At 36.1% G+C, this 27,038-nt stretch overlaps 1 protein-coding gene across 1 annotated transcript in view; it reads right to left on the reverse strand.

Moving 5' to 3' along the window:
- Positions 1-3,901: 3,901 nt before the first annotated feature.
- The window catches only part of LOC137245380 (protein dopey-1 homolog), a 69,894-nt gene continuing 46,757 nt past the window's right edge, over positions 3,902-27,038 (reverse strand). Inside the window, exons 8-11 of the mRNA XM_067775938.1 lie at positions 19,228-24,080; positions 18,965-19,160; positions 18,556-18,901; positions 3,902-17,610 (exon numbers count right to left, since the gene is read on the reverse strand). Of these exons, the coding sequence (XP_067632039.1) occupies positions 17,389-17,610; positions 18,556-18,901; positions 18,965-19,160; positions 19,228-24,080 (5,617 nt within the window). The 3' untranslated portion in view covers positions 3,902-17,388. The remainder of the gene's footprint in view (positions 17,611-18,555; positions 18,902-18,964; positions 19,161-19,227; positions 24,081-27,038) is intronic.

Below are 27,038 nucleotides of genomic sequence, written 5' to 3' on the forward strand. Positions count from 1 at the left end.
ACATCGATAACACTCCCCAAGGCCTTCGGCGAGTATCCATATCGCTACAACAACAACAACAACGGAGAGGGAGAAATAGGCGGAGAGAGTGGTACGGAGAGTAAGAGGTGAAAACTTTTTAAAGAATATGCAGTTGGACCAATGTTAGAGTAGAACAATCTTATATATTATTTCTAGTTGCTGTTTTTATGTGCGGGTCCCTTTTTCGCTCTTATTTGGAATCCAAATCTATAAATAAAATTTTGGTTGTAAAGATGGAGATTTGGGCTATTAGCGAGCTTGGGCAATTTTGGGCGTAGTGCTTAGCCATATTTTATTAAAATAATTGGTTAAAAATAAACGATTGTGAGCATACAAAGAAATGTATTTGTCCTACGGCACTATTGTGAATATTTGCACTGCATTAACGGCAGTTGCTACAATACGCTAGATGGCAGCGCAATTGATTGATAGAACAGCTTATTTATGTTAATATTTGATAAGATACTTTTATATTGGTTGCGCAAGACGCGCACGGGTCCGGCTGGTAATAATAATGCTGAAAGAAAGCGCTTGCGCTTTATCGACAAAGACGATGCATGTTTTGTCGTTATTGTTAATCGGGTTTGCGAGGGAATTTACCGTTGACAATAGCTTACCAACACAGACAGATACAGATACAGTTCTTTAAACGCTTCTCTCATTTGGCCCGCTTGTGTCTGATGCGCAGGTTTATGTCCCTAAAGGTCATGTTGTCGTTATATTATTTAGAAAATACTTACCAAACTAAACGTATTTACAGTCCGACTTTGATCCGATTTTCTCAAAAAGAAAAAAAAACACGAAAATGCCTGTTTTTCCTATCGCTGCATTTCCATACGAATGAAATAATGTAGCTTTACATTAATCAAACTGGGGTTAACTAATATGACACGAACTGTCGCCGCACGGTGGGGTATATGATCAATATAGCTGGCCAAAACTAAGACAGCAGTTATTTCTGTTAAAAAAGTGGTTGTCTCACTTCATTGTTATGAAAGGAAATATTTGACAGTAAATTCACGGTGTTCCGCGCAGAATTACTATGGATCGAGCCCCCGGTTTCGGAGGGACCGGGTCATTTTTTGGCATTACATGAGATATGTATGTCAATATGGGTATCAAACGGAAGGTATTTTACTCCGCATTTCTATTGACACTTTTGATTAGGGTTGCCACTTAGGGTTGCCACCTCACCTTTTTATATTTCTTTGTATATCCACTACCATCTCGGAAACGGCTTAACCGATTTGAATCAAATTTGGTACATCGATATAGTATTATATATAAATGTTTTCATATATTTAGAAAAGCAATATGGGCAATCCCCGATTATTAAAATCATACAAACAGACAAAATTGGTTAATTCGTTGTAGTTCTATAAATAGAACGAAAACAGCAACAAAAACCAAAGTTTCTTTGAAAACCGCCGTACCAAGCATAGCTTTAACACATAATTGCATACGAAGTATGCAATGTGTAAAAGATTAAAATATGCAAAAAAGAAGGCAATTGGGAAGAACTTTACAACAGGCATGACGTAGCTGAATGCGTTTACAACCACTTCAACTATCGTAGGAGTGCGAGTTCGACTCCCACTCCCGGGAGAAAAGGCTCTGAAGAGATTTACAAGGTATAATCGAAACAGCTGTCGCCTTGTCCGTCCTGATGTCACGTTGTTTAAATTTTTCCCAAATTATTAAATAAATTATAAAATTAAAAAATTGCTTCAAATAAATGTTTTCATACATTTAGAAAAGCAATATGGGCAATCCCCGATTATTAAAATCATACAAACAGACAAAATTGGTTAATTCGTTGTAGTTCTATAAATAGAACGAAAACAGCAACAAAAACCAAAGTTTCTTTGAAAACCGCCGTACCAAGCATAGCTTTAACACATAATTGCATACGAAGTATGCAATGTGTAAAAGATTAAAATATGCAAAAAAGAAGGCAATTGGGAAGAACTTTACAACAGGCATGACGTAGCTGAATGCGTTTACAACCATTTCAACTATCGTAGGAGTGCGAGTTCGACTCCCACTCCCGGGAGAAAAGGCTTTGAAGAGATTTACAAGGTATAATCGAAACAGCTGTCGCCTTGTCCGTCCTGATGTCACGTTGTTTAAATTTTTCCCAAATTATTAAATAAGATATAGTATTACATTTTAAGACATTTCACCTAGATGTTCCCACTGAGGATGATTTCACAAGATTGCCACCTTTTGCCAATAGGGGTATCAGTCTCCTCCAAAATTGATTACAACTCAAAAAATCGCGGGTATGCGCAGCCGTTTTTGTTATTAAACTTTGAAACAAACACAAGCTTGTGTATTGCCAAAAAATTACTGACATGATATGCCATGAAAAAAAGATATATCTTTTTGTTTGCAAGGTTTTTAAAAAATTTAATATTGAAAAGTAGTAGCATTACAAGTAGAATAACTCAGAACGTGCGGTATAAAAAATCGAGCATACGAATTAATCAAATAATTAAAAAAGAATTTAAGTTAAACGGTTTTATTGAAAACAATACTTACATGAAGTAATAATAATACTAAAAGCTAGAAAATAATTAGGTAGGTTCTATGTACTAGTCATCACACGCCTCATCAATCTAGGGCGTTGATCAGACAATTAAATAAAACCGTTGAGCGCGTGAAATTTCTAAAAATGTGAGGCATAGCATTACCTTATTAAGGTTCAGTCGGTCTTGTATATGACTATCAATAGAAATTTGACGCGTCCAACGCTTTTATTTGTCTGATCAACGCCCTAGATTGATGAGGCGTGTGATGACTAGTACTTAGGACCTACCTAATTATTTTCTAGCTTTTAGTATTATTATTACTTCATGTAAGTATTGTTTTCAATAAATCCGTTTAACATACAATTTTTTTTTTAATTATTTTATTCTCAAGTTTTTAGTCTTTATTTAATTACCTATTATTTCTCATTCTATTTAGCTCATTTAGTGACTCATTATTACAAGGACTCTTTCCTGACAATTTGTTACAATCTAAGTCCTCAATACATAATCCTTCCAAAGACTTTACTCGTCTCTTCGCCACGTATGCTTGTCACTCCTCGAACTCCAAAATATTTTGATGTCACTTCTACCGGACTGTATGTAATATTTGTTCCAAATATGAGCCAAATCGGACATCATAGGTCGCTTTCTATTCATGTATGTATTATGTGGTCCAAATATGGACCAAATCGGACCACAAATACAATTTTTTTGAATATCTCGATTCTTGCGCCACCTAGCGTCGATTTTTTCATAGGTCGTTTTCTATACTTGTATGTATTATGTGTTCCAAATATGGACCAAATCGGACCACAAATACAATTTTTTTGAATATCTCGATCCTTGCGCCACCTAGCGGCGATTTTTTTCTTATTATTGCATTGTCATTGGGTTCTGAACTATATTCCAAGTTTCAAGCTTGTAGCTTCTCGGGAAGTTACTTGAATTTCAATTACAAAATTCGTTCACAACGGCCGTGCCTGCAGCCGTGCGTCCTGCCTGTCAAGTCAAGCTAAATAAAACCGTTTAACCTGTCCTAAAAGAAAATGTAACTAGATTTGATTAAGGCTAAACAAGTGAACAGGTATTTATGTTAGAAAGGTATATTTCTTTTTAATCCAAAAATACATAGATCTGCATAACATTTTTATACAATTTTAGACGGTGCAGATGGGTTTTATGGTATGTATACTATTCAGTGGACATCTAGGAACACCAGGGAGTATATTAAAAAAAAAAAATGGAATATTTTGACTTTTGGCCAGCTAGATTGATCAAATACCCCACCATGCGCCGGCTGCAGCCTTGCACATTTTCAACCACATATTAGCACAATAAAAACGCAATAATTTACATATATGTATATATATATTCAACAAACATAATTGCACACAGTAACTATTGGTGTAGGCAATGAACTTTTGTCATTCCTCAAACAACAACACCAACACCAACATTAAGATACCATCTGTCTTTCAACTAATTTATTGTATACATTCCTTTAACATCATCACTATCATTATATCATCATTACAATAATTGTTACTGACATACATACATATATATTTATATACTTATTTCTTTCTATGTAAATATAATTATTCCTTTAGTAAGCTGTATTAACACTGCAAATCTGTTTTCCGTGTTTTTTTTTTTACAATGCTGCGCAACAACAACTTTAATCAACAATTACTTTTTCGCATGTATGTATGTACGCACGTAGCTTTTTATTTAATATATATTTATGTATGTGTGTTATATTATGTTTAAATTTAGTTATGTAATAATGCAGCGAGCTCACGCATAAATATGTAGTTTAGCGCATTTGAATCATTCTTTTTTTTTTTTTGCATATTGGCTAATAGTAATGTTATTTTAATTACAGAGTGGCATAATAATGAAATTAAAATAAAAATAACAACAATAATGATAAATAATTTTAGTATGATTTTTTTTTTGTTCCGAAGTCATAACATAGCATTTTAGTTTAAAATACATTTGTTTCAGTTTTACTTCGCCACGCCCACAGTGCATATTGAAGGAATTTGTCCCATAAATAAATATCTCGTTAATGGTAAGAGGTGTTCTATAGGTTAGGTTGAACTGGCCATTCCATGAGGACCTCACATAGACTGAATGAGTCCGTAGTTTACCAGAAGTTTGTCTTAACGACCAAACTGAAAAACCCTATCAAAAACCAGGACCTATGTTATAAAATAACTTCGTCCTCTTGGCAAATACTAGAAGCTTCCAAGGACTTAAGCCACTTACTTGCTGCTTCTAGATCTGACAGCTGTATCACTCCTAACAGCTGGAGTCTTAGCCTGGCAAGCGCAGGGCACAAGCACAGAACGTGCTCAATCGTTTCCTCCCCCAACTCGCACTTCGTACATCTGCTATCACTGACCAAGCCTAATTTAAAGGCATGTGACGCCCGAAGGCAGTGTACAGTCAGAATACCCGTCATGAATCTACAGTCCTCTCTTTTTAATGATATAAGCAACTTTGTTAGTCTAAGGTTGTAAGACCTACACATAATCTTCGACAATTTACAGCCCCGCGCTTGAACCCGCGTTGTTGTATATAATCAAAAAACAATTCATACTTAACTTAGTGCTTCCGCAGGGGCGAATCGGCGGGTCGTACAGCATTGTCGTCAGTTTCACGCCATGTACGACTGGTCATTTCATCATTTGAATTTTTTCCAATATTGCATTTTTTATTGCAAATACATCAGTTTGAAGGACAATGACACTGACTCAGAGCTCTGATTTACAGATGGATCAAAATTTTATGAGGAAAAAACGGCAGCTGAGCTATGGGCTGAACTTCAAGATATCAATACCAATGGAATGCAGAAGTTCGTGCAATAGAAATTTGATGTAGAGAATATTTACGGAGTCTTACCCTTAAAGAGTGGCCTCATTATGCCAGACATCCAGGCAGCGCTGCGTGCCTTGAAGTCTTACACAACTAATTCTAATCAAGTGGATGAATGCATTTGATACCTAAATGATCTGGGAGCCAAAACCAAGGTTTTGTAAGGATGGTTTCCCGGTTATCAGGGACACTAAGTACTTTAGTTAGGTGATAAGGTGCTTTATCTGCGTTCTATGGTCCAGAGCAGTTCGAAGTCATGGCATTATCGGAAATACCTACCGGTTGGATCGATCAATACCAACCAATAAATAAACCCTAAAAACAATGTAGCACACATATCTTTATTTGAGAGCAACTCATTCCAATATGGTGTAATATCAGTTTGGTCAAGCGTTGCGTACCTAGAAAAAATAAACACCTACGCACTCCCTTGTTGCTCTAGTGGTGACCATCGAGAGATATATCAGCGTAGGGGTTATAAACTGTGTTGGCTGGTGACCGATACCATAATGGAAGCTCACCCACGTTACTCTCAATTTTATCAGCCAAGCGATAGCAATATTTCAAAACGACGCATTGCCCCTCTTGACTCCGATAGCATTGCCTATCTTAAACTACGGTTTCGGTTGCGATGAGGGAACCCCTACCTACTTGACACATGGTTTGAAACTATATCTGTTCTCCCTTTTTATTAATGAAAAATTGGAACAGTTAAGAGTGCTACCAATTAACGACGGAAACATCATATCAAGAAAAGCTATATCTCTCCTTTAGCATGTAGGGAGAACACTTCAAATCACTGTCCCTTTTTTTAATTACTACATATCAAACTCATTACCTAGCAAAGCGGAGTGCAATAGCAGAAGTCCATGGTCCAGAGCCCTTTTGTGGGTAACAATTAAATTCAGACGTCCCTGGATTGACTACCCAGGGCAAAGATAGGCCTAACTGTTTATTCTTCCGACATCGAAAGTATCAGCCAAACTCATTAACCTAAGCAGGGAAGACCTAATAACTCTCACTGGGTATTATACGGGACACTGTGGTGTACGACATCACTTAAGTAAGTGAAATCTATCCGATACTAAAATTTGTCGTTTTTGTGTGCTCGAGGATGAAATGCCGGTTCACATTCTCTGCGAATGCGTTGCTCTGGCAAGGCAGATACTCTCCCATCTAGGTGGTGTGACTCTTAATCCCTATATGATATGGAGTAAAAAGCTTGAAGAGGTATTTAGATACATCAAAAGCCTCCACATACAAAATTAGACAATAGATCTGCACAAAGGTCGCAGTGCTTCCAGGCCTAATAATAACCCCCACCCGACCAAAAGGAGGTACCATAGCTTCCTACGGAGACAACTACAAAACCTACTAAATAAATAAGTATCTTCCTGGTTCCTCGCACTTTTTTCCTTTGTGCTTTGACGCTCTCACCGAACAAATCCGCGACGTAGTTTCTAGTAAAAAAACAAAATTTGACATCTACGTATGTTGGTTTCAGCTGAAGGTGACCTTCGCTTGTAGTTCTAGCTTGCATAATCCCAACTAAATGCTTTAGTGCAAGCCATCGGTAGCACTTGGAGAAACATATAGAAACGTACTCTGGCGAATGTTAGCATGACTCTGCTGTTAGTAAATAATCACAACAACAAAAGCAGCAAGCAGCCGCACTTATGCACAAGGCGACGAAGAGTATTCCATACACATAACCAGCACCTTGAAGCAGAGAGATTGTTTCACATTCATATATGTAGCCGGCAGCTAAGAGCAGAAGTTGTCACTCACACATACACACGCATATGGCTAGAAGAAAAGCAGATAAATATACATGCATATAGCTAAAAAAACATGCATGAGATACAACTATTCTAGAAGTCATATTGTGAAACGTCTAGACCTTAGGAGAAATATGCGAACGAGGCAACATAGAGTATAAAAGCCGCGCGATGCAAGTGATAGTCAATCAGTTTAATTTAAACACGCTATTAGTTGCGAAGTGAAGTATAATTGTGAAGTATTACTGCCAAAGTAGTCTAAATAAAGACCATTTTGCAATACTGAATATTGGAGTTATTTATTCGACAGTTCAGCGATTCAAACGTTAGCAGAAGGTGCAAAATAATCGGAATCCCCCAAAATTCATTACAGCACCAAGAGGCGGTCAATCCTACGAGAAAGCTGCAGGCCCGGAACCAATATACTGATGAACGTTGGTGCTTTCTTTTTGGATAGCAGGCTTGAGAATTTCTAAAGGCCCGGTTTTCTCGAAAACGAGGCCGCTATATATCGTCGCTACATGACGTACAAACTCGTTCATCACCGTTTTTTCCCACCGTTATATACGAAGCGGTGAACATTATGTCAAATACTTTAAATTGTTCATAACAATAAACCATGGCTTAACTATATGGTTGGCTCATCTCAACAATACCATTGTTCACATTGCCAAAATCTGCGTGTTGGTGTTAGGCGAATGGAATGGAATGAAAACATAAAACTTAACAGTTTTTGTATGTTGTAAGAAAATGTTGTCAATGTGTTGTTGTCATTTTGAGTTTGCCATCTTCTTTCGACAATCCCTACTCCAGTGAGATTAAAAAAATAAAATCAGCTGATGAGATGAGCCAACCATATAGTTGAGCCATGAGATATCACGACGAGTTGAGTCATCTGCGGCGGACTTATGAATAAATATAAAATATAAGGAACGGTAATGAAAAACGGTTTTAAAATATCTTATTTTATATTTCCAATTTTTGTTAAAAAGTGACAAAAAAGTGGCTTTTTTTCTAAAATAGATAAAAGAAAAATTTCAAAATTATTAAAAACTTTTTTCCTGAAAATTTTCGAGTATGAAATTCTGTTTTTAAGAGCATCAAAGTGCAAGTATTCAATGTTTAAAACTAAAAAAAAAAGAAAAAAAATTATGAAGCTCGTTTTCAAATGTGAACTTTAAAGTTTGTCTGCCCTATAAACACAAATTTTGTACATGAGAAACTGCCCCCTAATGCCTTTCAGTCAGTGGCGTTTTCGTTTCTTAAAATAATGTCACCCTATTGTTTCTTCTCGGCTCTCTCGTGAGTTTGTGTGTTGCTTTCACAAAATATTTTCCATTGAACAAGAAAAGAAGGCTGATTAACTACAACAAGAACCATTATCCATAGCGCCACGTGACCTAGTTCAAAAGTTAGAATCTACGAATGCTACATGAGGGTAACATTTTTGTCTAGAAAAGAAAACAGTTTTTCGTTTTAAAATTTTCTGCGACTGTTTTAAATTTTAATTTCGTATTATAGATACATTTTTGAAAATTGTTTTGAATCAATTTTGAAAAGTGGAAATTAAAATGCTGGCAGGGTGTTTGTATTAGAATACGTTTATTATTTTAATTTCATTTAACTTCACTAATACAAATAAATTTAAAAAAATAAAGTACTATTAAAAGCACCCTACAATGCTTATATCAAGATACGGAAACCAAAATAATCTAGTCGGGCGTTCAATACTAAATTGAAGTATCGAACGGAGGAGTGCCGGTCATTGATTTACGGAATGCGGTCCCTTTCAATCCGATACTTTACTTCGATATCGAACGTTTGACTCGATATTAATTTCTCTATACCCACAACGTTTACTTGTAGACTTCTTAATAAAAGCGAACCTTTCCCAAATAATCATTCCCATTCTGTTTTTGTGGAAGACAAAAACTGTCATTTGACACACTCAACGTTCCTGCTCGTTATCATATTACTTAAAGCCATGCCAGTTGAAAATCGCCATATTTGCGAATTCGGTTGAAAAACGCAACATTAGCGAATTCGTTCCAAATTCAGTTTCCCCATATTCAGTTTCGCTGTCCCCATTCGTCCGGAAAATTCATTAAAAAATTTTCCGAAATTTGTTTTTGTGTTTTATTTAATTTAATTTTTTGCTGTGTTTCTACGTTTTAGTTTATTTTACTTCATTGTGGATGATAAAAAAAAATCCGAACGAATAGTCACTTTTATGGGGTTTATATTGACAGGCGACATCTGAGATAGGATATCTTTAAAACAAATTCCAAGGCCTGTTTCAACCAAATTATGAAACAGAGCTCTTTCAATTGTATTCGAAGGACATTTTCAAATCAAGCCCAAGCTTCTAACATCAATCAAGATAATCGCTTTTAAATCTTTTACTGAGATATGCTTCATTTTGAGCCGGCAGTTGAGATAGGAAAGATCTTCCAAGTCAGTCATCTAAATTTTGAATCTTGCCTATTACGGTATTCAACGAATGCCTTGCGAGGAACGAATTTCAGTTATAAAATAAAATAAATAAAACCAATATATAAGTTAAGTTATGTCTTTGTTAGTTGACATTGATTTAGATAAATAGCAATACTGCATTCTTAAAAAGAATACTATCATATATTAGATATTAGAAAAACTACTGTATTACGTGATCACTGTTGTTTTAAGAAATGAAATAATTAATTTTTGAATGAAAATGAAATGTAAAATTTTCAAAAGAAATTTTGAGAATAAAATTTGTGACGATCACGAAAAGGTCATAAAATTGAAAATATTTTAAATTTGACCAAATTTTTAATCGGCGCCCGAGCAGGCACCACCGCGAAAAGTTTTTAAAAGGATAATATAAATCCTAACGGAAATCGGGAATCAAACTAAAAATCGTGATGGTTTTATATTAAAGAAGATTATATTAATCTTAACTAATTAAAATACCAAAAATTGTGGATTTTGAAAAGCTAGAAAAGGATTAAATCAATCCTAATTTCGTGATTCTTGTTTGAAAAGTTTGTTGACACAAATATGTGAAAAGGAACTATATTAATCCTAACTCAAAGAAAAAAGAAAATTGTAAAAGAAAATTAAAAAAAGAAAAGCTAAATCAAAAAAGGATTATACAAATGCTAGCAAACAAAATTTAAAAAGAATTTTATAGTTATTACAAAAAAACTGAAAAGGATTATAAAAGTCCTAATTTTGTGAAGGATATTGTTTTATTCAGAGAAATATTGCGAGTCAATATAAATAAGTTTGAAAGGATCATGAAATCCTACGAAATAGCAAAGTAATGAAGTGAAAATATTTTTTTAAATACAACAATCAACATTAATCCAAGGAACAACAACAATAAGACAACTAAAGGGCAAATGGTGTAAGATCACCTGGAAGAAAATAACATTACAAAAGGCTACTAAAAAAGTAAATATAATATTACTTACATCCCAAGACTACAATCAACATAAATTTTGAGCTTAAGTTAAAATAACGTTTAATTTTAATATTTCTCGACAGAATGGTAAGTATAAATCAAAATTGATAAGTGCGATTTATTTTTAGTAAAATTAATTGGTAAATTGGAAATATTCCTTTGAAATTTAGTTCATCTAAGGTACGTTAGACTTGAATTGTTACGAGTCCTTAGTTGTGAATTAGATTTTGTTTTCATTCAAGTCTTATTTTAAAGGCATTATTTTAATATTTCGTCCATAACATTTTAAGAATTATTTTGAAGCTTTTATACTTATTTTTTATCGTGGTTTTATCTAATTCGTTTGCTTTGTTTCACACGTATTAATTAAAAGCAAAGGAATATGAGTGTCTCAATAAATTATTGAAATCAGTAAATTATTGAAATTGTTAATTTAGTTAATAATAAAACTAAGCAAAAGCTTGCTGAAAAATTAGAAGCGAGCGATGTAGCTAGACAGGATTTAGCTTCAAAAATAGACGAACTTACGTTAACGCTTAATAGTTTAGAAGTACCAAATGTAGAAATTTTATCTCCGGTTACATTAAATCTTTTAATTGAATCTGGAAATCATTACCAGAGTTTAGTTGCGATGTTTCTTGCTATCCGGCAATTAAGTATTATAAATAAGGGTCTGAGAAATATTATGTTGCAATGGGAATTCCCAGAGACAAAGTTACTGGTTCAGCTAATTCAACACTATCTTATTGTAATATTGTCCTTAATTTTAAAGATATTATGTCTAGACTTGACCAAACTTATGCAGATAAGAGACCTGTTTATGTTTTGGAAAATGAAATGAGTACTCTTAGGCAGGGGAAACTTTCATTTGCACAGTAATATGATAAGGTAGTAGTGCAATTAAGCCTAAAAATAAATAAACAGATTATGACTTATTCAGGAAATGATGAAGTAATAAATGCACTTAATGAAAGAGCAAGGGAAAATGCAATGCGGTTTTTTTCTTTCAGGTCTTAATCGCCCTATATGCGATATTCTTTTTTCTTCAAAGCCGAAGGATCTCCCAACGGCCTTGGCTATTGCTCAAGAATTAGAAACTAACCATAAACGTTATGATTTTGCAAATACGTTTGCTATGGGTAATTTTATAAAGTCTAGTAAACCTCGATTTGAAACGGTTCAACATAAAATTTTACCTGGACATAATCTCCCTAAATCGAGTTTTTGCGATCAACAAGGTCCAATGAAGGTGGATCCTTGTTCATCCTTTTATAGAAATAACACTTCATTTCAAAATAAAGAACAACAACATAGCAGGAATATAAATTTTACTCAACCTTCAACCAATTTCGTTCATCAGCAGCAGGAGATACCTCAACGAAGAGTGCTGTTTAAGCGTGTTCAGGAGAAATCTGGTTCCTTCTAGAGCCCACAACGAAAAGCTCAACGCGTGAATTATATGCGTAAAGAGGATATAACGTGTGATGAAGTAGATAATAATAGTAGTGATATTGACGACGATTATTACTTTGAGGGGCAACCAAAGGAAGTTTATAATTTTGAGGATGAAATTAATTTTTTAAACTAAATTCGCTCCTGTCATTTATTACAAAAATAACATCAAATGGTTAGGAGCTTTGTATATTAATTGATACCGGTACGTCCAAAAATTATATAAGAAATTTTTCGTTTTTAAGAGTCAAAATAATGAATAAAGCATTTAAACTAAAATCAATAAATGGAAATTATTTAATAAATGAATATTGTTTAATCAACGTACTTGATAATACGTCAACTTTTTATTTATTAAAAAGCTTAAGTACATTTGATGCAATAATTGGGTATGATTTTCTTAAAGAAATTGACGCGAGAACAGACATAGAAGCTGGTTTTTTTTATATAATCGTAATGGTAACATACAACTCCAACACTTAAATTGTAATTAAGTTAATACAATAACTATTGAAGATGATTCTGTTCCAATTAATATTCTTGGTCGATTCCGTGAAATGGTTAATGAAAACAAAAACGCTTTCGCGCATCCAAATCGAGCTTTAACATTTAATACGTCTTCAACCGAAGAGCCAATTTTTAGTAAAAGTTACCCCTACCCAATGTCTGCTGCAGCATTTATTAATAAAGAAATAAATGATTTGTTGAAAGATGGTATAATTCGGAAATCGTGTACTCCTTATAATTCGCATGTAGTAACTAAAAAGGGATTAGATGAGAATGGGAAGCAGAAGTTTCGTATGGTGATTGATTTTCGTAAAATTAATGATAAAACAATATCGGATAGATATCCCATACCTGATATATCGGTTTTTTTTTAGCAAATTTAGGGAAATCGCGTTTTTTCTCAACTTTGGATTTGAAATCTGGTTTTCACCAAATAAATCTACGAGAAAAAGATAGGCAAAAGACAGCTTTTAATATTAGTAATGGGAAGTATGAGTTTTGTCGTTTACCTTTTGGCTTAAAAAACGCGCCAAGAATTTTTCAACGCGCTATAGATGACGTTTTGCGAGAAGAAATAGGTAAAACTTGTCACGTTTATATCGATGATATTATTATTTTTTCACCGGATGAAGAAACGCACCTTAGGCATTTGGACACAATTTTAAAATTATTAGAAAAGAGTGGAATGAGGGTTTCGTCTGAGAAGTCAAAGTTTTTTAAAACAGATGTTGAGTTTCTAGGATTCTTAGTTTCGCAAAATGGAATTCAAACTTGTCCGAATAAAGTAAATGATGTAATTAACTACAAAACTAACTAACTAACTAACTAAATATTTACGTGGCGAAAATGGTAACGTTGATGCAAAAAAATCTAAACACATTAAAATTACACTTGATTCAGAAGCAATGTCTGCTTTTGTAAAAATTAAAAAAATATTTGCATCGGAAGATGTGATTTTGCAATATCCGGATTTCAATCGGGCTTTTGAGCTAACAACTGATGCTTCATCAAATGCTTTAGGTTCTGTGTTATCTCAAAATACCCGACCGATAACTATGATTTCCCGAACACTTTCTTCAGCGGAGCAAAATTACGCCACAAATGAGCGTGAAATGCTTGCGATTGTGTGGGCATTTTTTGCGCCACTATCTATACGGAATTAAGAATGTAAAAATCTTTACCGATCATCAACCCCTGATATTCTCTATTTCAGAAAAAAATCCGAATACAAAAATAAAAAGATGGCGTGCTTTTATTGAAGAGTTCTCGCCAACCTTTTATTATAAGCCTGGTAGAGAGAATAAAGTAGCAGATGCGCTATCTCGGCAATTTATTAACAATCATAGTACTTCATTAGAAACATTGCACAGTGAAGAGTCCTATACTGATGTAATTAAGACAGTTAAATATCCAGTAAACCAATTTAAAAATCAGCTTCTTTTGTCAAAAGCACAATCATTAGATAAAACAACGAAAAACATTTTTAAAAATTTCTGTCGTCATACAATATTTTTTGATACCATTGAAATGAAAGAATGAAAAGATGTTATTAATCGGAAGGTTACAAATGCGATACATTGTGATCTGCGAACTTTAGCAGATATTCAAAATCCTATTGTTTCTTCATTTCCCGGCATTAATTTTCGAATACTGAATTGTTAGTAATAGATTTAGTTAACAAAAATGATCAGCTTGAAATTGTTACTACTGAACATAATCGCGTTCATCGTTGTTTATTAGAAAATTATAAACAAATTTCAAATGAGTATTTTTTTCCTGATATCAAAAAGTTATTAAGATCGATTGTTGCTAATTGTATAATTTGTTTAGAGAATAAGTATCAGCGTAAGCCATCTAATTTAGAAATTGGAAAAACACCAATCCCAAATTATCCACGAGAAACTCTACACCTCGACATTTTCATTACGGATAAACAGTATTTTTTAACATGCATTGATAAGTTTTCAAATTTTGCTATTGTTAAACCTATTTTATCACGATCTACATTGGATATTAAAGCAGTACTGCTTGAGATATTATTAGTATTTCAAAATACAAAAATTATTGTGTCTGATAATGAAAAAGCATTTCAATCGAATACAATCAGATCTTTATTAAGAGATAATTACTCAATAGAACAACTTCTTATACCTACATTACACAGTGAAACTAATTGACAAATTGAACGACTTCACTGAACTCTAATCGAAATATGTAGGTGTATTAAAGTTCAACAAGAGCTAAGTGAGACTGTAGATCTAGTGTTGTTAGCAACGCATAAATATAACAATAGTATTCATTCTACAATAAATGCTAAACCAATTAATGTTTTTCAAAAATTTTCAAATGAAGAGTTGAATTGTGTTAGAGAAAGATTGGTCAAGTCACAGGAAAACATATTAAAAAGAATGAATAAGAATAAAAAAAATGAGATTATATGAACCAGGAGAAACAGTTTTTATTAAAAGAAAAAATAAAAGATTGGGGAATAAATTTAATAAAGTTTTTAATGAAAAGGTTGTTGAAAAATACTTAGAACCGCGGTTTTAATCGAAGGTAAAAAAGTTCATAAAAGCAACCTTAGATGAATTACATTCTTTGTTTTAATGATCTATGTTTAGTTTTTTTCTTTTTCTTGTGAATGTTAAAATTTCAGCCATATCATAGTTATTACATTTGTATTTGATTAAAAAATCTCTTATTTAATTTTTGTTTTAATAATGACTTAAACGGGGACGTTTTAAATTTGAAAGGGGGAGTAGTTAAGTTATGTCTTTGTTAGTGATTTAGATAAATAGCAATAGTGCATTCTTAAAAAGAATACTATTATATATTAGATATTAGAAAACTACTGTATTACGTGATCACTGTTGTTTGAAGAAATGAAATAATTGATTTTTGAATGAATATGAAATGTAAAATTTTCAAAAGAAATTTTGAGAATAAAATTTGTGACGATCATCAAAAGATCATAAAATTGAAGATATTTTAAATTTGACCAAATTTTTAGTTTATACATATATAAAAAAGAAATCGATTCCCCTCAAAAATTGTCGGAACGCTCATAACTTAGGCGTCCGATATGAGTGCGAAATATGTGAAAAATATGATCATATAAGAGTCTTTTGTGACTCCGATTCGATGAAAGTTATGAACTATAAGCCAAGAGTGTTCAGCAAACAAAGCAACTTAGGAACAAATATTCATGTTTTATTTTTAAAAAAATTTCTTTCATATTAAATTTGAATAAAATTATAGCCTATAATCTGTCGTGATGTTGCCGTATTAAATTGGCATGGACGATTCTATATAAACAACTAAATAATGATCGACATTTTAACAATGTAAGTATTTCGAGCAAAACTGGATCCGTGGTATACCCTGGTTGGTCTATCGAGAGCCTGTCTTTAGTTAGAGCTGACTTCGGTATGCACTATATTTACGTGTTTTCTCCAAAATTTCTCAAAATATTCCTAATTTGTAATGTGCGTCCAAAATTCGCCCTGATCTAGCCAATCCAATTTCTTATATGAAGCAAATAAATGACCCCGAAAAGAGTTATATAAGAAGAAAATCATGAGCCTATTAGGAGTCATATGGGACTCTTATATTTTAGGCTTATATAATGTATGAAATTAAGTTCATATTGGTCGACCATCACAAGAAAGGAAATACATTCATTCCGGACTTATAAATTAGCTCATAATGAGTAAACTATCCGAATTAGGACTACTTTCTGACCCTTTTGGACTCCGAATATTTGTTGATTTCATTCTTTTCAACTTAATTGTGATTTAAATTTATACATTACATAAATAAAAGCGATTCTCGTCACGATCGCACAAGTCGGGTCAAGCGTTTGATGAAGACCGTAATAGACGTGAATGTCTAGTTTTCAACACTAATTTATAGGCTATTTTAACAATGCTCTTACATTGAAAAGGTATGTATATTAACCTGGGTCGATTTGTTTGGACGAAACTTAACCGATATCGGGCCATCGATTTTTCGAGAGGATTTGGGCTCAGAAAAAAAAGTTCCACTAGGCATACCCAAAAAAATAATTTTCGAGCCTGCGAAAAAGAAAAATGGCAAAAGGGTAAATATTTCGACCAAAACACTCCCAAAACCCAAAAAAATATTTTCTTTTTTTCAAAAAACTGTTGTAAAAACGTTGGCGATAACAATTTATAAAAAAAAAAAACAAAAAAACATATTTTTTGGGTTATGGGGTGTTTTGGTCGAAAAATTTACCCTTTTGCCATTTTTTTCGCAGGCTTTTGGGTATGCGTAGTGGAACTTGTTTTCCTGACCCCAAATCCTTTCGAAAAATCGATGGCGCAATATCGGTTAATAAATCGACCCAGTCTAATGTATATATATACAGAAATCGCTCTTTCATTAACGAGATAATTGAATTTGTAAACAAATCTTTAAAAATTCTCAACGCTGTAACAACTTTATATATATATATCTGCATTATAGCGTCATTGTACACTAACTGCACCTCATTTCACTAATCAGCGCATAAATTCTGAAATTTTTTGCTTTAATTATCTTAAACATAGAACGGAAAATTACTTTTTTTAGTTGTTGCTGTAGTGATGCTATGATTAGTGCTGAGCGTGTAAGTTGTTTCATTTACATGCGTTTGTTGCTGTTGATTATGATAATGCAATAATTTGAAATGACAAGCCGCTGTGACACGACTGCTAAAAGCGCTACCGCTGGACTCCAATTCACCGGCTACCTCACGTATTGCAGTAACTAATTTTCACCTAGGCGTTGTACTAGTTGGCATTCGTTCTAGAAAATCTTTAGCTAAAACATTTTCGACTTCAGCTAGACAGCTAGCCACCTCCTTATCAATATCAGCATGATTGTGTGGATTGGGACAATTGACGCTTAATGTAGAAAAGAAACCATATAAATCTTGTAGTGAATTGATTTGTTGGCAGGTGAGCATTAAATGTCGACCGCGTTTAACATTATTTGCCTATAAAAGGGAATGATTTATTATTCGTAATGCAAAGCGCCAATCTTAATATATGTGACCCGGCCTATGAAAAGCTGGCTTATGACTAAAAAAAACTTTTCCACTTTTTTTCTGGTTTCGATAGTTTTGAGACGCTTTCACGTGGTGAAAACTAGAAAGTCCTAACTTGCTTAGAAGTGTTCTGGAGATGATATTTTCATCCACTTCCTTTTGACCTTCAGCTTGAAACAATGCTTGTAGTTCGTCCTCGTAATTAATACCAACATCATCGAAAGAATCATCATCATTCTCTTCGTTTTCACAGAAAATTGTTTGAAAAATCTCGCTAAATTCTTCTTCGATAGCCATTATTCACAAGCGACATACGTCCTACTCGTTCAGCATTGCTTTTAAATCTGAGCACTCACACGATTTTTTTTCGGTCAGACACTGGTTTGTGCTTTGCATTGAAAAAAACATCGCTCTTTATATACACATACGAACTTATCTCATTTATGCTCTTTTACCTTTTTTTGTTGCCTTTTGGGCAAGACTGTTCATAATGCAAAAGAAAAACTACTAAGAAACTGAAGAAATGCATTGTTTATGTTGTTGTTGTTGTTGTAGCGATACGGTTGCTCCCCGAAGGTTTAGGGAGTGATCGATGTGATGGTCCTTTGCCGTTTACAGATCCGGTACGCTCCGGTAACACAGCATCATTAAGGTGCTGGCCCGACCATCTCGGGAACGATTTATATGGCCACATTAAACCTTCAGGCCAATCCGGTATTTTAGTCGCCTCTTACGACAGGCATACCTACCGCGGGTATATTCTAACCGCCTGACCCGCTGGGTTGATACATTGTTTATCTTTAACAGCTGTTTCTCGCAATTTCTTTTTTGAGTCATAAGCCACCTTTTCATAGACCGGGTCACATATATAAAAAAAATTAGACTCTAACTAACCGGTGAATGCACAGCATATTTCATATCCATTAATCGTCCGATGCGTCTTATATGTGGTACATAGATTGTCGTTGGCAGCGTAGCAGTGGCCGTTTGCTCATTAACATTACCGTTCATAATGGGCACCTCTTCGTGTGCATCGAATTCGGTGCCAACAAAAGCCCAGCGATACATTTGGAAATGTGGTAAGTTGGTGGCAGGCAGCACGCAACCCAACTCCAGCAATTTTGAAGCTTCCAATTGCACGGAACGCCAATGAGTTAATTGATTTTGTGAACATATACCATTTGCAGAAGAATTCGATGACCATGAGATATCCATGCCAGATAGTAAGCGCATCTGCTGGCTGAAAAAGTTACACAAAGTTTTAAGCAGTTACACTTTACAAATATGAAATATGGTATTCCACCTAAGGTCCTCGCTATCAGATTTCAATTCTTGCTCCATTGCCAAGAAAACATGTACCATTTCAGCAATTATAATGGGCCATAACGAAGTGACATGATCGGCAGACATGCGTAATAAAAGTACGCGGAAGCATAGGAAAACCGCCGATTGTACTGATGGTATTGTGGAGAGTAGACGCAGGCTATTGGCAAGTTGTTCTAAATGAAAGATTGAAAATATTCAGAAAACAGCAGACAATTTTTAAATTCACATCTTCACACTCACCCTGTATCTCAGGCATATACTTGTGATACTGATCGAATTCGCTGCAAAATAGTACAAATGCTAAACGCTTCAAAAGCATAGACCGCTGTTCATATTCCTGTTCGCGCGATGTGAATATATTTAAACTGCCAGTTTGTGTTAGCGACACGCGGCTCATCAATTCGCGGAATGTTGTATTATCATATGTCATAAGGCTATCCATTATTTGTTTCCAGAATGTCAAGCAGCAAAGATCCAATTGAAAGAAAGAGTTGTCGAGCAATAAATCAAGCATATCTTTACGCCACGCCTTACGCGTATACTGATAGCCGCTGAGACTGGCCAAAAGACTTGAGCATGCGTAGAAAGAGGGCACATTGCGCGCGGAATGGTTCTTCAAATATGGTGTGATGTTATACAAAAGTGTAGTTATAATATTCACCACTTTGTCTTTCTCTTGCGAACCATATGCTACATCCAGCAAATTAGCAAGCGTGGCAGCTAATACGCTTTGCGCTTGTACTGCATATTGTTGCTGCTGACCGCCGATACTATCGCGCACGCTACCCTCTGCAGCAACGGGTGAGATATCTTCTTTGACGGCGAGATTACGTCGCAACCAAGTGGTTTGCTCCAAACAAGAGCCAGCAACATTTGACAGTGAGTCCACTAGACGCGCGGTAACATCATGCAAATCGCGTATATCCTTTTTGTCCGGGAAGGGCATTTGCGGGCAACGTTGCACAAATTCATTGAGTAACATAAGTAAAACAAATTGTGCTGGCGGCGTTAAGCTAAGACCATCACGTAACAAGGCTAATAGAGAGCTCCATGAATCACCGAGTTGTGGCGCTGGTGCTGATTTCATATAAAAATAGAATAGCTCTAAAGCGCTAACTTCGATAGTGAGTTGCACAGGCGGGCGGTGTATGGGTGGCGGATTACGCACTACTTGATGTAGCGTTTGCACAAACGAATCCATTGGCATAACGCGTATGCTAGATACAAGCGTAACAAGACTCAATTGCTCGGCGCATGCTTGTGGCGCCGAATTTCGCTGATACTGTTCGTTAATGCTTAACGCAGATAGTGGTCTAGCGCGTTTGGCATGCGCTTCGCCACGTTCTTGCCAAGTAACTGCCACAGCGGCGAGAAAATTAGCGCCGTGATGTAGTGATACAGGCGAAAGAAATTCCATTAGCTGTTGCTTCACTGGACGCACTTGACCCAATTCACTATCCCAAATAGCAGCGACGCTTGTAACTATACGCGAGAGATGAGAAAGTACGGCGTTACGCGCCGCTAGCAATTGCGGATTACGCGGCGCTTGTGCTTCAGTTGTTTGCGTTGTGGCGGCAGCAGCAGCAGCAGCAGCGCTCGATAGGAACGAATGCACAATGTTATTGAGTAATTGGCCCGTGTTTGAACTTTGCGCTGAGACGCTTGTTTGTGGATAGGCTTGATTAAAGAGATGCGATAGCGTTGTCTGTTGTGTATTGTCTAGTAAGCAATAATGGCAGAGTATAGTAATCGCTTCTAATTGCGATACGACATAGTCAGGCGGAAAGCCATTCTGCTCCTTTAACGTTAATTTTGCAATGCGATCGATGTTATGACAAAGTTGATGTACGACACTTATAACAATATTTGTTAGGGAGCCGCAGCTGAAACAATTCAGCGACGCAGTAACCAGGTCAGTCCAATTGCGATGTAGATGACGAAGCTGCTCATTTTGTAATGCGCTCAACACCGCTGCCAGGAACATTGGTTGTTGGCTAATCAAACAATTGGGCAAATACTTCACATTGTTGGCGCTTGCATCGTTGGCGATATTTGTCAAACGCGTTGGCGATATATTACCTGATGAGTCATCCTTGCCATGCGCACTAGCGCCGCCGCCGCCTTCTCTCTTCAAGAGCTGTACTTCATATTCGAGTTTTATCACAGACATAAGTAAGCGCAGCAGTTGCAATTGCAGCGATTCAGCATGCAAATCATCATCTAAAGGATTATTAAAGTTCAATATGCACGCTGGCAGCGAATCGCTGCATTGCGGCCGCTGCTGTCGTTGTTGGCCACTAAACATGCTCACTGATGCATTAAGGCAGTGCAATATTACCTTCTGTAGCTTACAACGCGCCATCAAATCAGCAATATAACAAGCCAGCCCTTTGCCCATATCGCGAACAATATTAATAAGTTCAGCGCAGATGAGCGCTAACAATTCAACGCTCTCCAACTGCACGCGACAATTGCCGATCACATCATCGGCATTTGGTGCATCTGCAGCGCTCTCTGCGTAACGCGCATCATGATGAAAGAAACCGCGCGCATAATACAAACAAATAGTTACAAGCACTTCTAAATGCATACATGCGCGATAACTTTGCGCATACGCTGTATTACTAATGCTGCCGTTAAAGCCTTTGCCCTGCATACACTTTCGATGACGAATCAGCAGCTGTTTCAGCGAGCCACTTGACACTGATGTAGTAATGGATAAGCAAAGGAAAGTGCGTGTATCACATGTGATTATGTTGCGTAGTGTTTGGAATGCGTATAACGTTTGTTTAGTATCGTAAGCGCCGCCTGCATAAATAAGCATATGTTGATAAAATATAGGCATGTGGTCTGCATTTAGTATGCGCGTATTTGCTTCGCCTGCGCTTATGCTCGAATTTGCACTTTTCATCGAAGAACGCTTGCTACCAGCGACGTCGCCATCAAGTGCTTGTTGCTGCGCCGCAGCATTTTGACGCAATATTTGTAAATTTTGCTTGCCCTTCTCTAATGTTTCTTGTGTAAGCGCCCAACTTCCAGATTTTTGACTATTTGGCTTTTGGCTTGTTTCTAAGCTGAGCGCACGTCGTTTATCTTCCACATTGATGGTGGATGCTGTTGTTAGTGATTGTGATTGAGATTGCGAGCGCGATTCGTAAAGTTCATCATCGTCGCCATCGCTTTGCAGCAAAGAATTGCAACTAATATGCTCCTCCGGCACGCTCTGCGATGCGCACGCAATACCGGTGTAGCTATTATTGCTATCAGTGGATGTTTTCGAAATGCAGCTCATACGCTTCTTATCATGACTAACGGGTAATTTTTTGCCTGCACCATGTTTTTTCTTTTTCAATTTCGTAGTGCTCTGTGCAGATGATCGTTGTTTATTCTTGTTGGTTGCTTGTTCATCGCGCGCTTGTTGTGCGCCGCTATCACTGTGTGGCGCTGTTGTAAAAGCTTCCACTAAATCTTTATTTATTGTCTCCACTGTTGTTGTATCGCTTGCGTTACCATTACTTGTGGCATTGAAATACTCATCGGCAGGATGCGCAGCATCATCAAGCCCTAAACCATGTTGCTGCATACCCAACGAAGAGTGTTCGTCTGTTGTTGATGTAATTGAGGCTAAACTTGAGTCGCCGGGCGTCTTTTCGCGTGTTAATCTATATGTTTTGCGATTCTTCGTGCGCTCATGCTGTGTTAGTAATTCAGTAACGCTTTCACAATCACCAGCGAAACGCTTTAAATTTATGCCATTTCCGGCGCCTGCGCTGGAGCTAATAGTTAAACTGTCATCCTTCTCAACGCTTGTTTCACGATTTTCTGATTCCGAATCAAACATACTACTCTCAGAGTCATCTGTATAATCATGTTCGAAGTCATGTGCTTCGAGTTCGTCTTTATCATCATCTTCCTCTTCAGCCTCCACTTCATCTCGTAACTGCTGCTCTCCAACTTTCACAATAGGTGACTGCTCCATAGATTTGGTTTTTGCATCATTTCTCAATGAGTTTTCGCGCAACTCACACTCAATCTCAGTGCTCGCCTCATCATCAAAATCTGGTGAATTATCTAAAGGATTTATAATCAATCCTATGGCATCTTGCGTTTCTGGTGCAATTTGTTGTGGTGTCGTTTTGTCGCTCACGAAATTTGATGTTTTATTTTTGCTGCTCAAAGTTACACCGAATATTTTCTTATGAAAACTGCGTATAGGACTACGCTTCTTATTACTCGATGTATCCATATGATACTTAATATTACCATATTCTGAACTGATCGCATACACGTCGCGTTCAAGTAAATTATCGCCCTTATGTTCGCCTTGTTGGAGTTTGTCGCTTACCAAAGCTTGTCCTACGCCTTCGATGCCACGTTCCTGCTGCAACAAATGCAAGTGCATTACACTAATGCGTTTCGTTTGCGCACCGAGCAATATTTTGTATAGTGGCTTTATGAGACGTGGCAAATCACCGCGCAGCAGTGCAGACTGCAACCATTTTGTGACGCAAGTACGTAAAGACATATAATGTGGCAATGCTAGCGTATCCAACACTTTGAGTAATGTTTTCTCAAATCCTTTTGATGGTTGCTTATCACGTCCTAAATGCCAAAGTAATTCAAATTTACGAAAACTTTTCGATTCACTCTCTTTTAGCTGATCGATAGTGGCGCGTAGTATTGGACGCGCTGGTGAAGCACATACGAGTTGTAGATCTCTTGCGCGATCATATCGATAATTACGTAGTGCAGCTTGCGGTAGCATGCTGCTATATTGATCACCCCAACCGGTGGTAGCTAGCGCATCAGCGGCGGCGAATTGTTGGTGCATGCTATGCGCATACATACGATTGCCAATGGTGGTTTCAACCAAACCGCTTTCCAGGCAATTGTGCAGCTGATAGAGTAAAGCTGTTATCTGTGCCGGATCTATACCAGTCTCACCCAAGTAGTTCCACAAAACTGAAGTGACTAGCTGGAAGATGCGAGTTTTATGTTCAATATAGCTGACATGTCCAAATTTAAGTAGTGGCAGCATAACAACAAAGGTGACACCAGGACTTGTGGTGTGCTCAATTTGCGACTTTAGTAGGCTGTGGAAGAAGTTTAAAAATATTAGTGAGAGATAATAATAACACGACCTAGATGTCATCGCCAATTGTGTGTTGGAAAGAAAATCTACATATATAAAAATCTAAATTTTGTGTGTATGTGTGTTCGCTATGGAAACGTATTTCCCACACTTCAATTATCTCCAAATTTTGGCTATAGGTTCCTTCGATCAACACGAATGTTTTAGGCTAAAAATAATTTCGATATATATATAAAAGGGGCGTGGCACCTCCCATACAAATGGAACCTTTGGTATTGCATAACTCTGAAGGTATACATGGCAGAACATTGAAATTCAGTAAGGAGTTATATGAAGTTAATTCCTAACACCACCAAGAAAATGTGGAATTAGGAATAAGGGGGCGTAGCATCTCCCATACAAATGGAATATATCATACTGCATATCCCTGGATGTAGTAATGGTAGGATAATGAAAATTTAGTAAGAAGCTATATGACGTTAAGTCCCAACACCTCCAGTAAAATGTGGAATTGGGAAAAGAGGGGCGTGGCACCTTCCCTACAAATGGTTTTTTTCAGAATTATGGCTGCCGTGCAAACTTAGGTTATTTTAACACCTAAAGTTTGACTGCATTGTTGAGTTTGGCTGTTATTCCTTTTGGACGTTCAGTAATATGCCGCCGTTAAAAACATAGGTTCCTTCGATTAAGACGAAGGTTTTTCATATTTCAAAATTAAGAATTTTAAATAAAATTTTTTTTTTTTTGCTATGCGAACGAGCAATCTTAGCTCCCAAAAATGATCATGTTAACAAAATCAATAATCGCATTGAAAACCAAATTCCTGGTGAAGTGACGAAATATAAATCGATCGACACAGTTACAGATGAAGATAAAATTGTGAATTATCCAATTGAATTTCTAAACTCTTTAGAACCATCTGGAATGCATGCGCATATATCAATTTTGAAAATTGGCTCACCAATCATGCTTCTTCGGAATTTAAACCCACCAAAATTGTGCAATGGAACCAGACTTTGCGTTCAGAAATTAATGCCGAATGCAATCGAAGCAACAATCAGCGGTAAAAGCAAAGGTGTAGATGTGCTCATACCACGGATCCCAATGATTCCTACAGATTTTTCATTAAATTTTAAGCTCTTACAGATTTCTGTACGCCTTGCTTTTGCAATTACAATAGCTTTGGGGACAAAATAAGGGAAAATCACCATGTAGGAAAATGAACCTAGGGAAACCCGGAAATGTGTTTTATGAGTATTTTAAAAGGGAGTGGGCCATAGTTCTATAGGTGGACGCCATTTCGCGATATCGCCATAAAGGTGGACCAGGGGTGACTCTAGAATGTGCTTGTACGATATGGGAATCAAATGATAAGTGTTAATTAGTATTTTAGCGAATGCCACAAGACTTTAATAAATATTTTATGCAAGCAATCGGTTGGACTTAGCGCAGTGCACTTTAATGCTCGAAGTATGAATGGTGAAAAATTGGATTATGTTAGGGATATATTTTCGGAATCAGATGTTGATGTTATCTGTGTCTCAGAAACCTGGTTTTCCTCTGACTTATCTGACGCCTACTATAGTATCCCTAACTATAGACTAACACGTGTAGATCGATTAGCTAGAAGGGGAGGGGGGGGGGGGGGTTGCAATATATTGCAAGGCCTCCTTAAAGATTAATGTATTATCAGTGTCTAAAAATAGTGAGACAGAGTTTATTATAGCTGAAATTTCTGATAACATAAATAAAGTGCTAGTATCCTGTGTATATAACCCAAATAGATGTTACTTGTTAGATTCCTTTTTTGCTGAATTATCTTCGTTTTTAATAGACTTCGAGCGTTTTGTTATTTGTGGTGACTTCAATGTTAATTTACTCTTAAATGACTCATATGTAAATAAACTACTTGACCATATTTCAACTGCTGGCCTTACTATAGTCAACAAACATGTACCAACACGATATTACAAAATTTGACCAAATCAGCTTTATTTCTGACCATGATTTAATTTTTTGTTCACTAGATGTTACGTTCAATCGTCCTGTTGACACTGTTACCACTGTTTATCGTGATTTTAGGGCTGTTAATGTGGATGCTTTGTTTGGTGATTTGTGCAATGTTGATTGGTCTTTGTGTTGGTTTATTATTACTGTGGACGGCAAACTTGAATTTCTAAATGAAAACTTGTGTAAGCTGTATGACAAGCATGTCCCTTTACGTAGAGCTCGGGATGATATCAATTCTGTTCCTTGGTATAACTTTAAAGTCAGGTCTGCTATAAGAGAACGAAATAGACTTTACGCGAAATGGAAGAGGAGACAAACTGAGTCTGCTTGGTCTTTATATAAAATCGCCCGAAACAAAGCCACCGTTATCATAAGAAAATCGAAGCAGATGTATTGCAATTATAAATTAAACCCGTTACTTCCGTCAAAAGATTTATGGCGAAACTTGAGGAGTCTTAACGTACATGGGAAGTGTCAAAAGGACTGTCAAGTCGACCCAGATATCCTAAACGATTATTTTATTAGGTCAAGTGAGTGTCGGGACAGTCATATACCTCTGGACATTATAAGACATTTTGAGCCAGTGATTAAATTTGAATTTAAAGCAGTATCAGAATTAGAAGTATGTAAAACAATTTTGAACATCAAATCTAATGCTATTGGGGATGATGGTATCTCTTTGAAGTTCATCAAACTCGTTCTGCCATTCATTTTAGGAACTCTCACACATATTATTAATCATTGCTTCACAACTTCTTGTTTCCCTGGGGAGTGGAAGAAGGCGTTAATTATTCCTGTCGCCAAAACATATAATGCTCTTGAGCCTTGCAATTATAGGCCAATTAGCATCTTAGCTGCATTTGCTAAAGTGTGTGAGTCCTTGATGGCGGTTCAAATTTCAGCTTATGTTAAGGAGAACAACTTGTTGAGTCCAGTGCAATCTGGATTC

The sequence above is a fragment of the Eurosta solidaginis genome, chromosome 3 (genome assembly GCF_040869045.1).
Source record: "Eurosta solidaginis isolate ZX-2024a chromosome 3, ASM4086904v1, whole genome shotgun sequence".
NCBI lineage: Eukaryota > Metazoa > Arthropoda > Insecta > Diptera > Tephritidae > Eurosta > Eurosta solidaginis.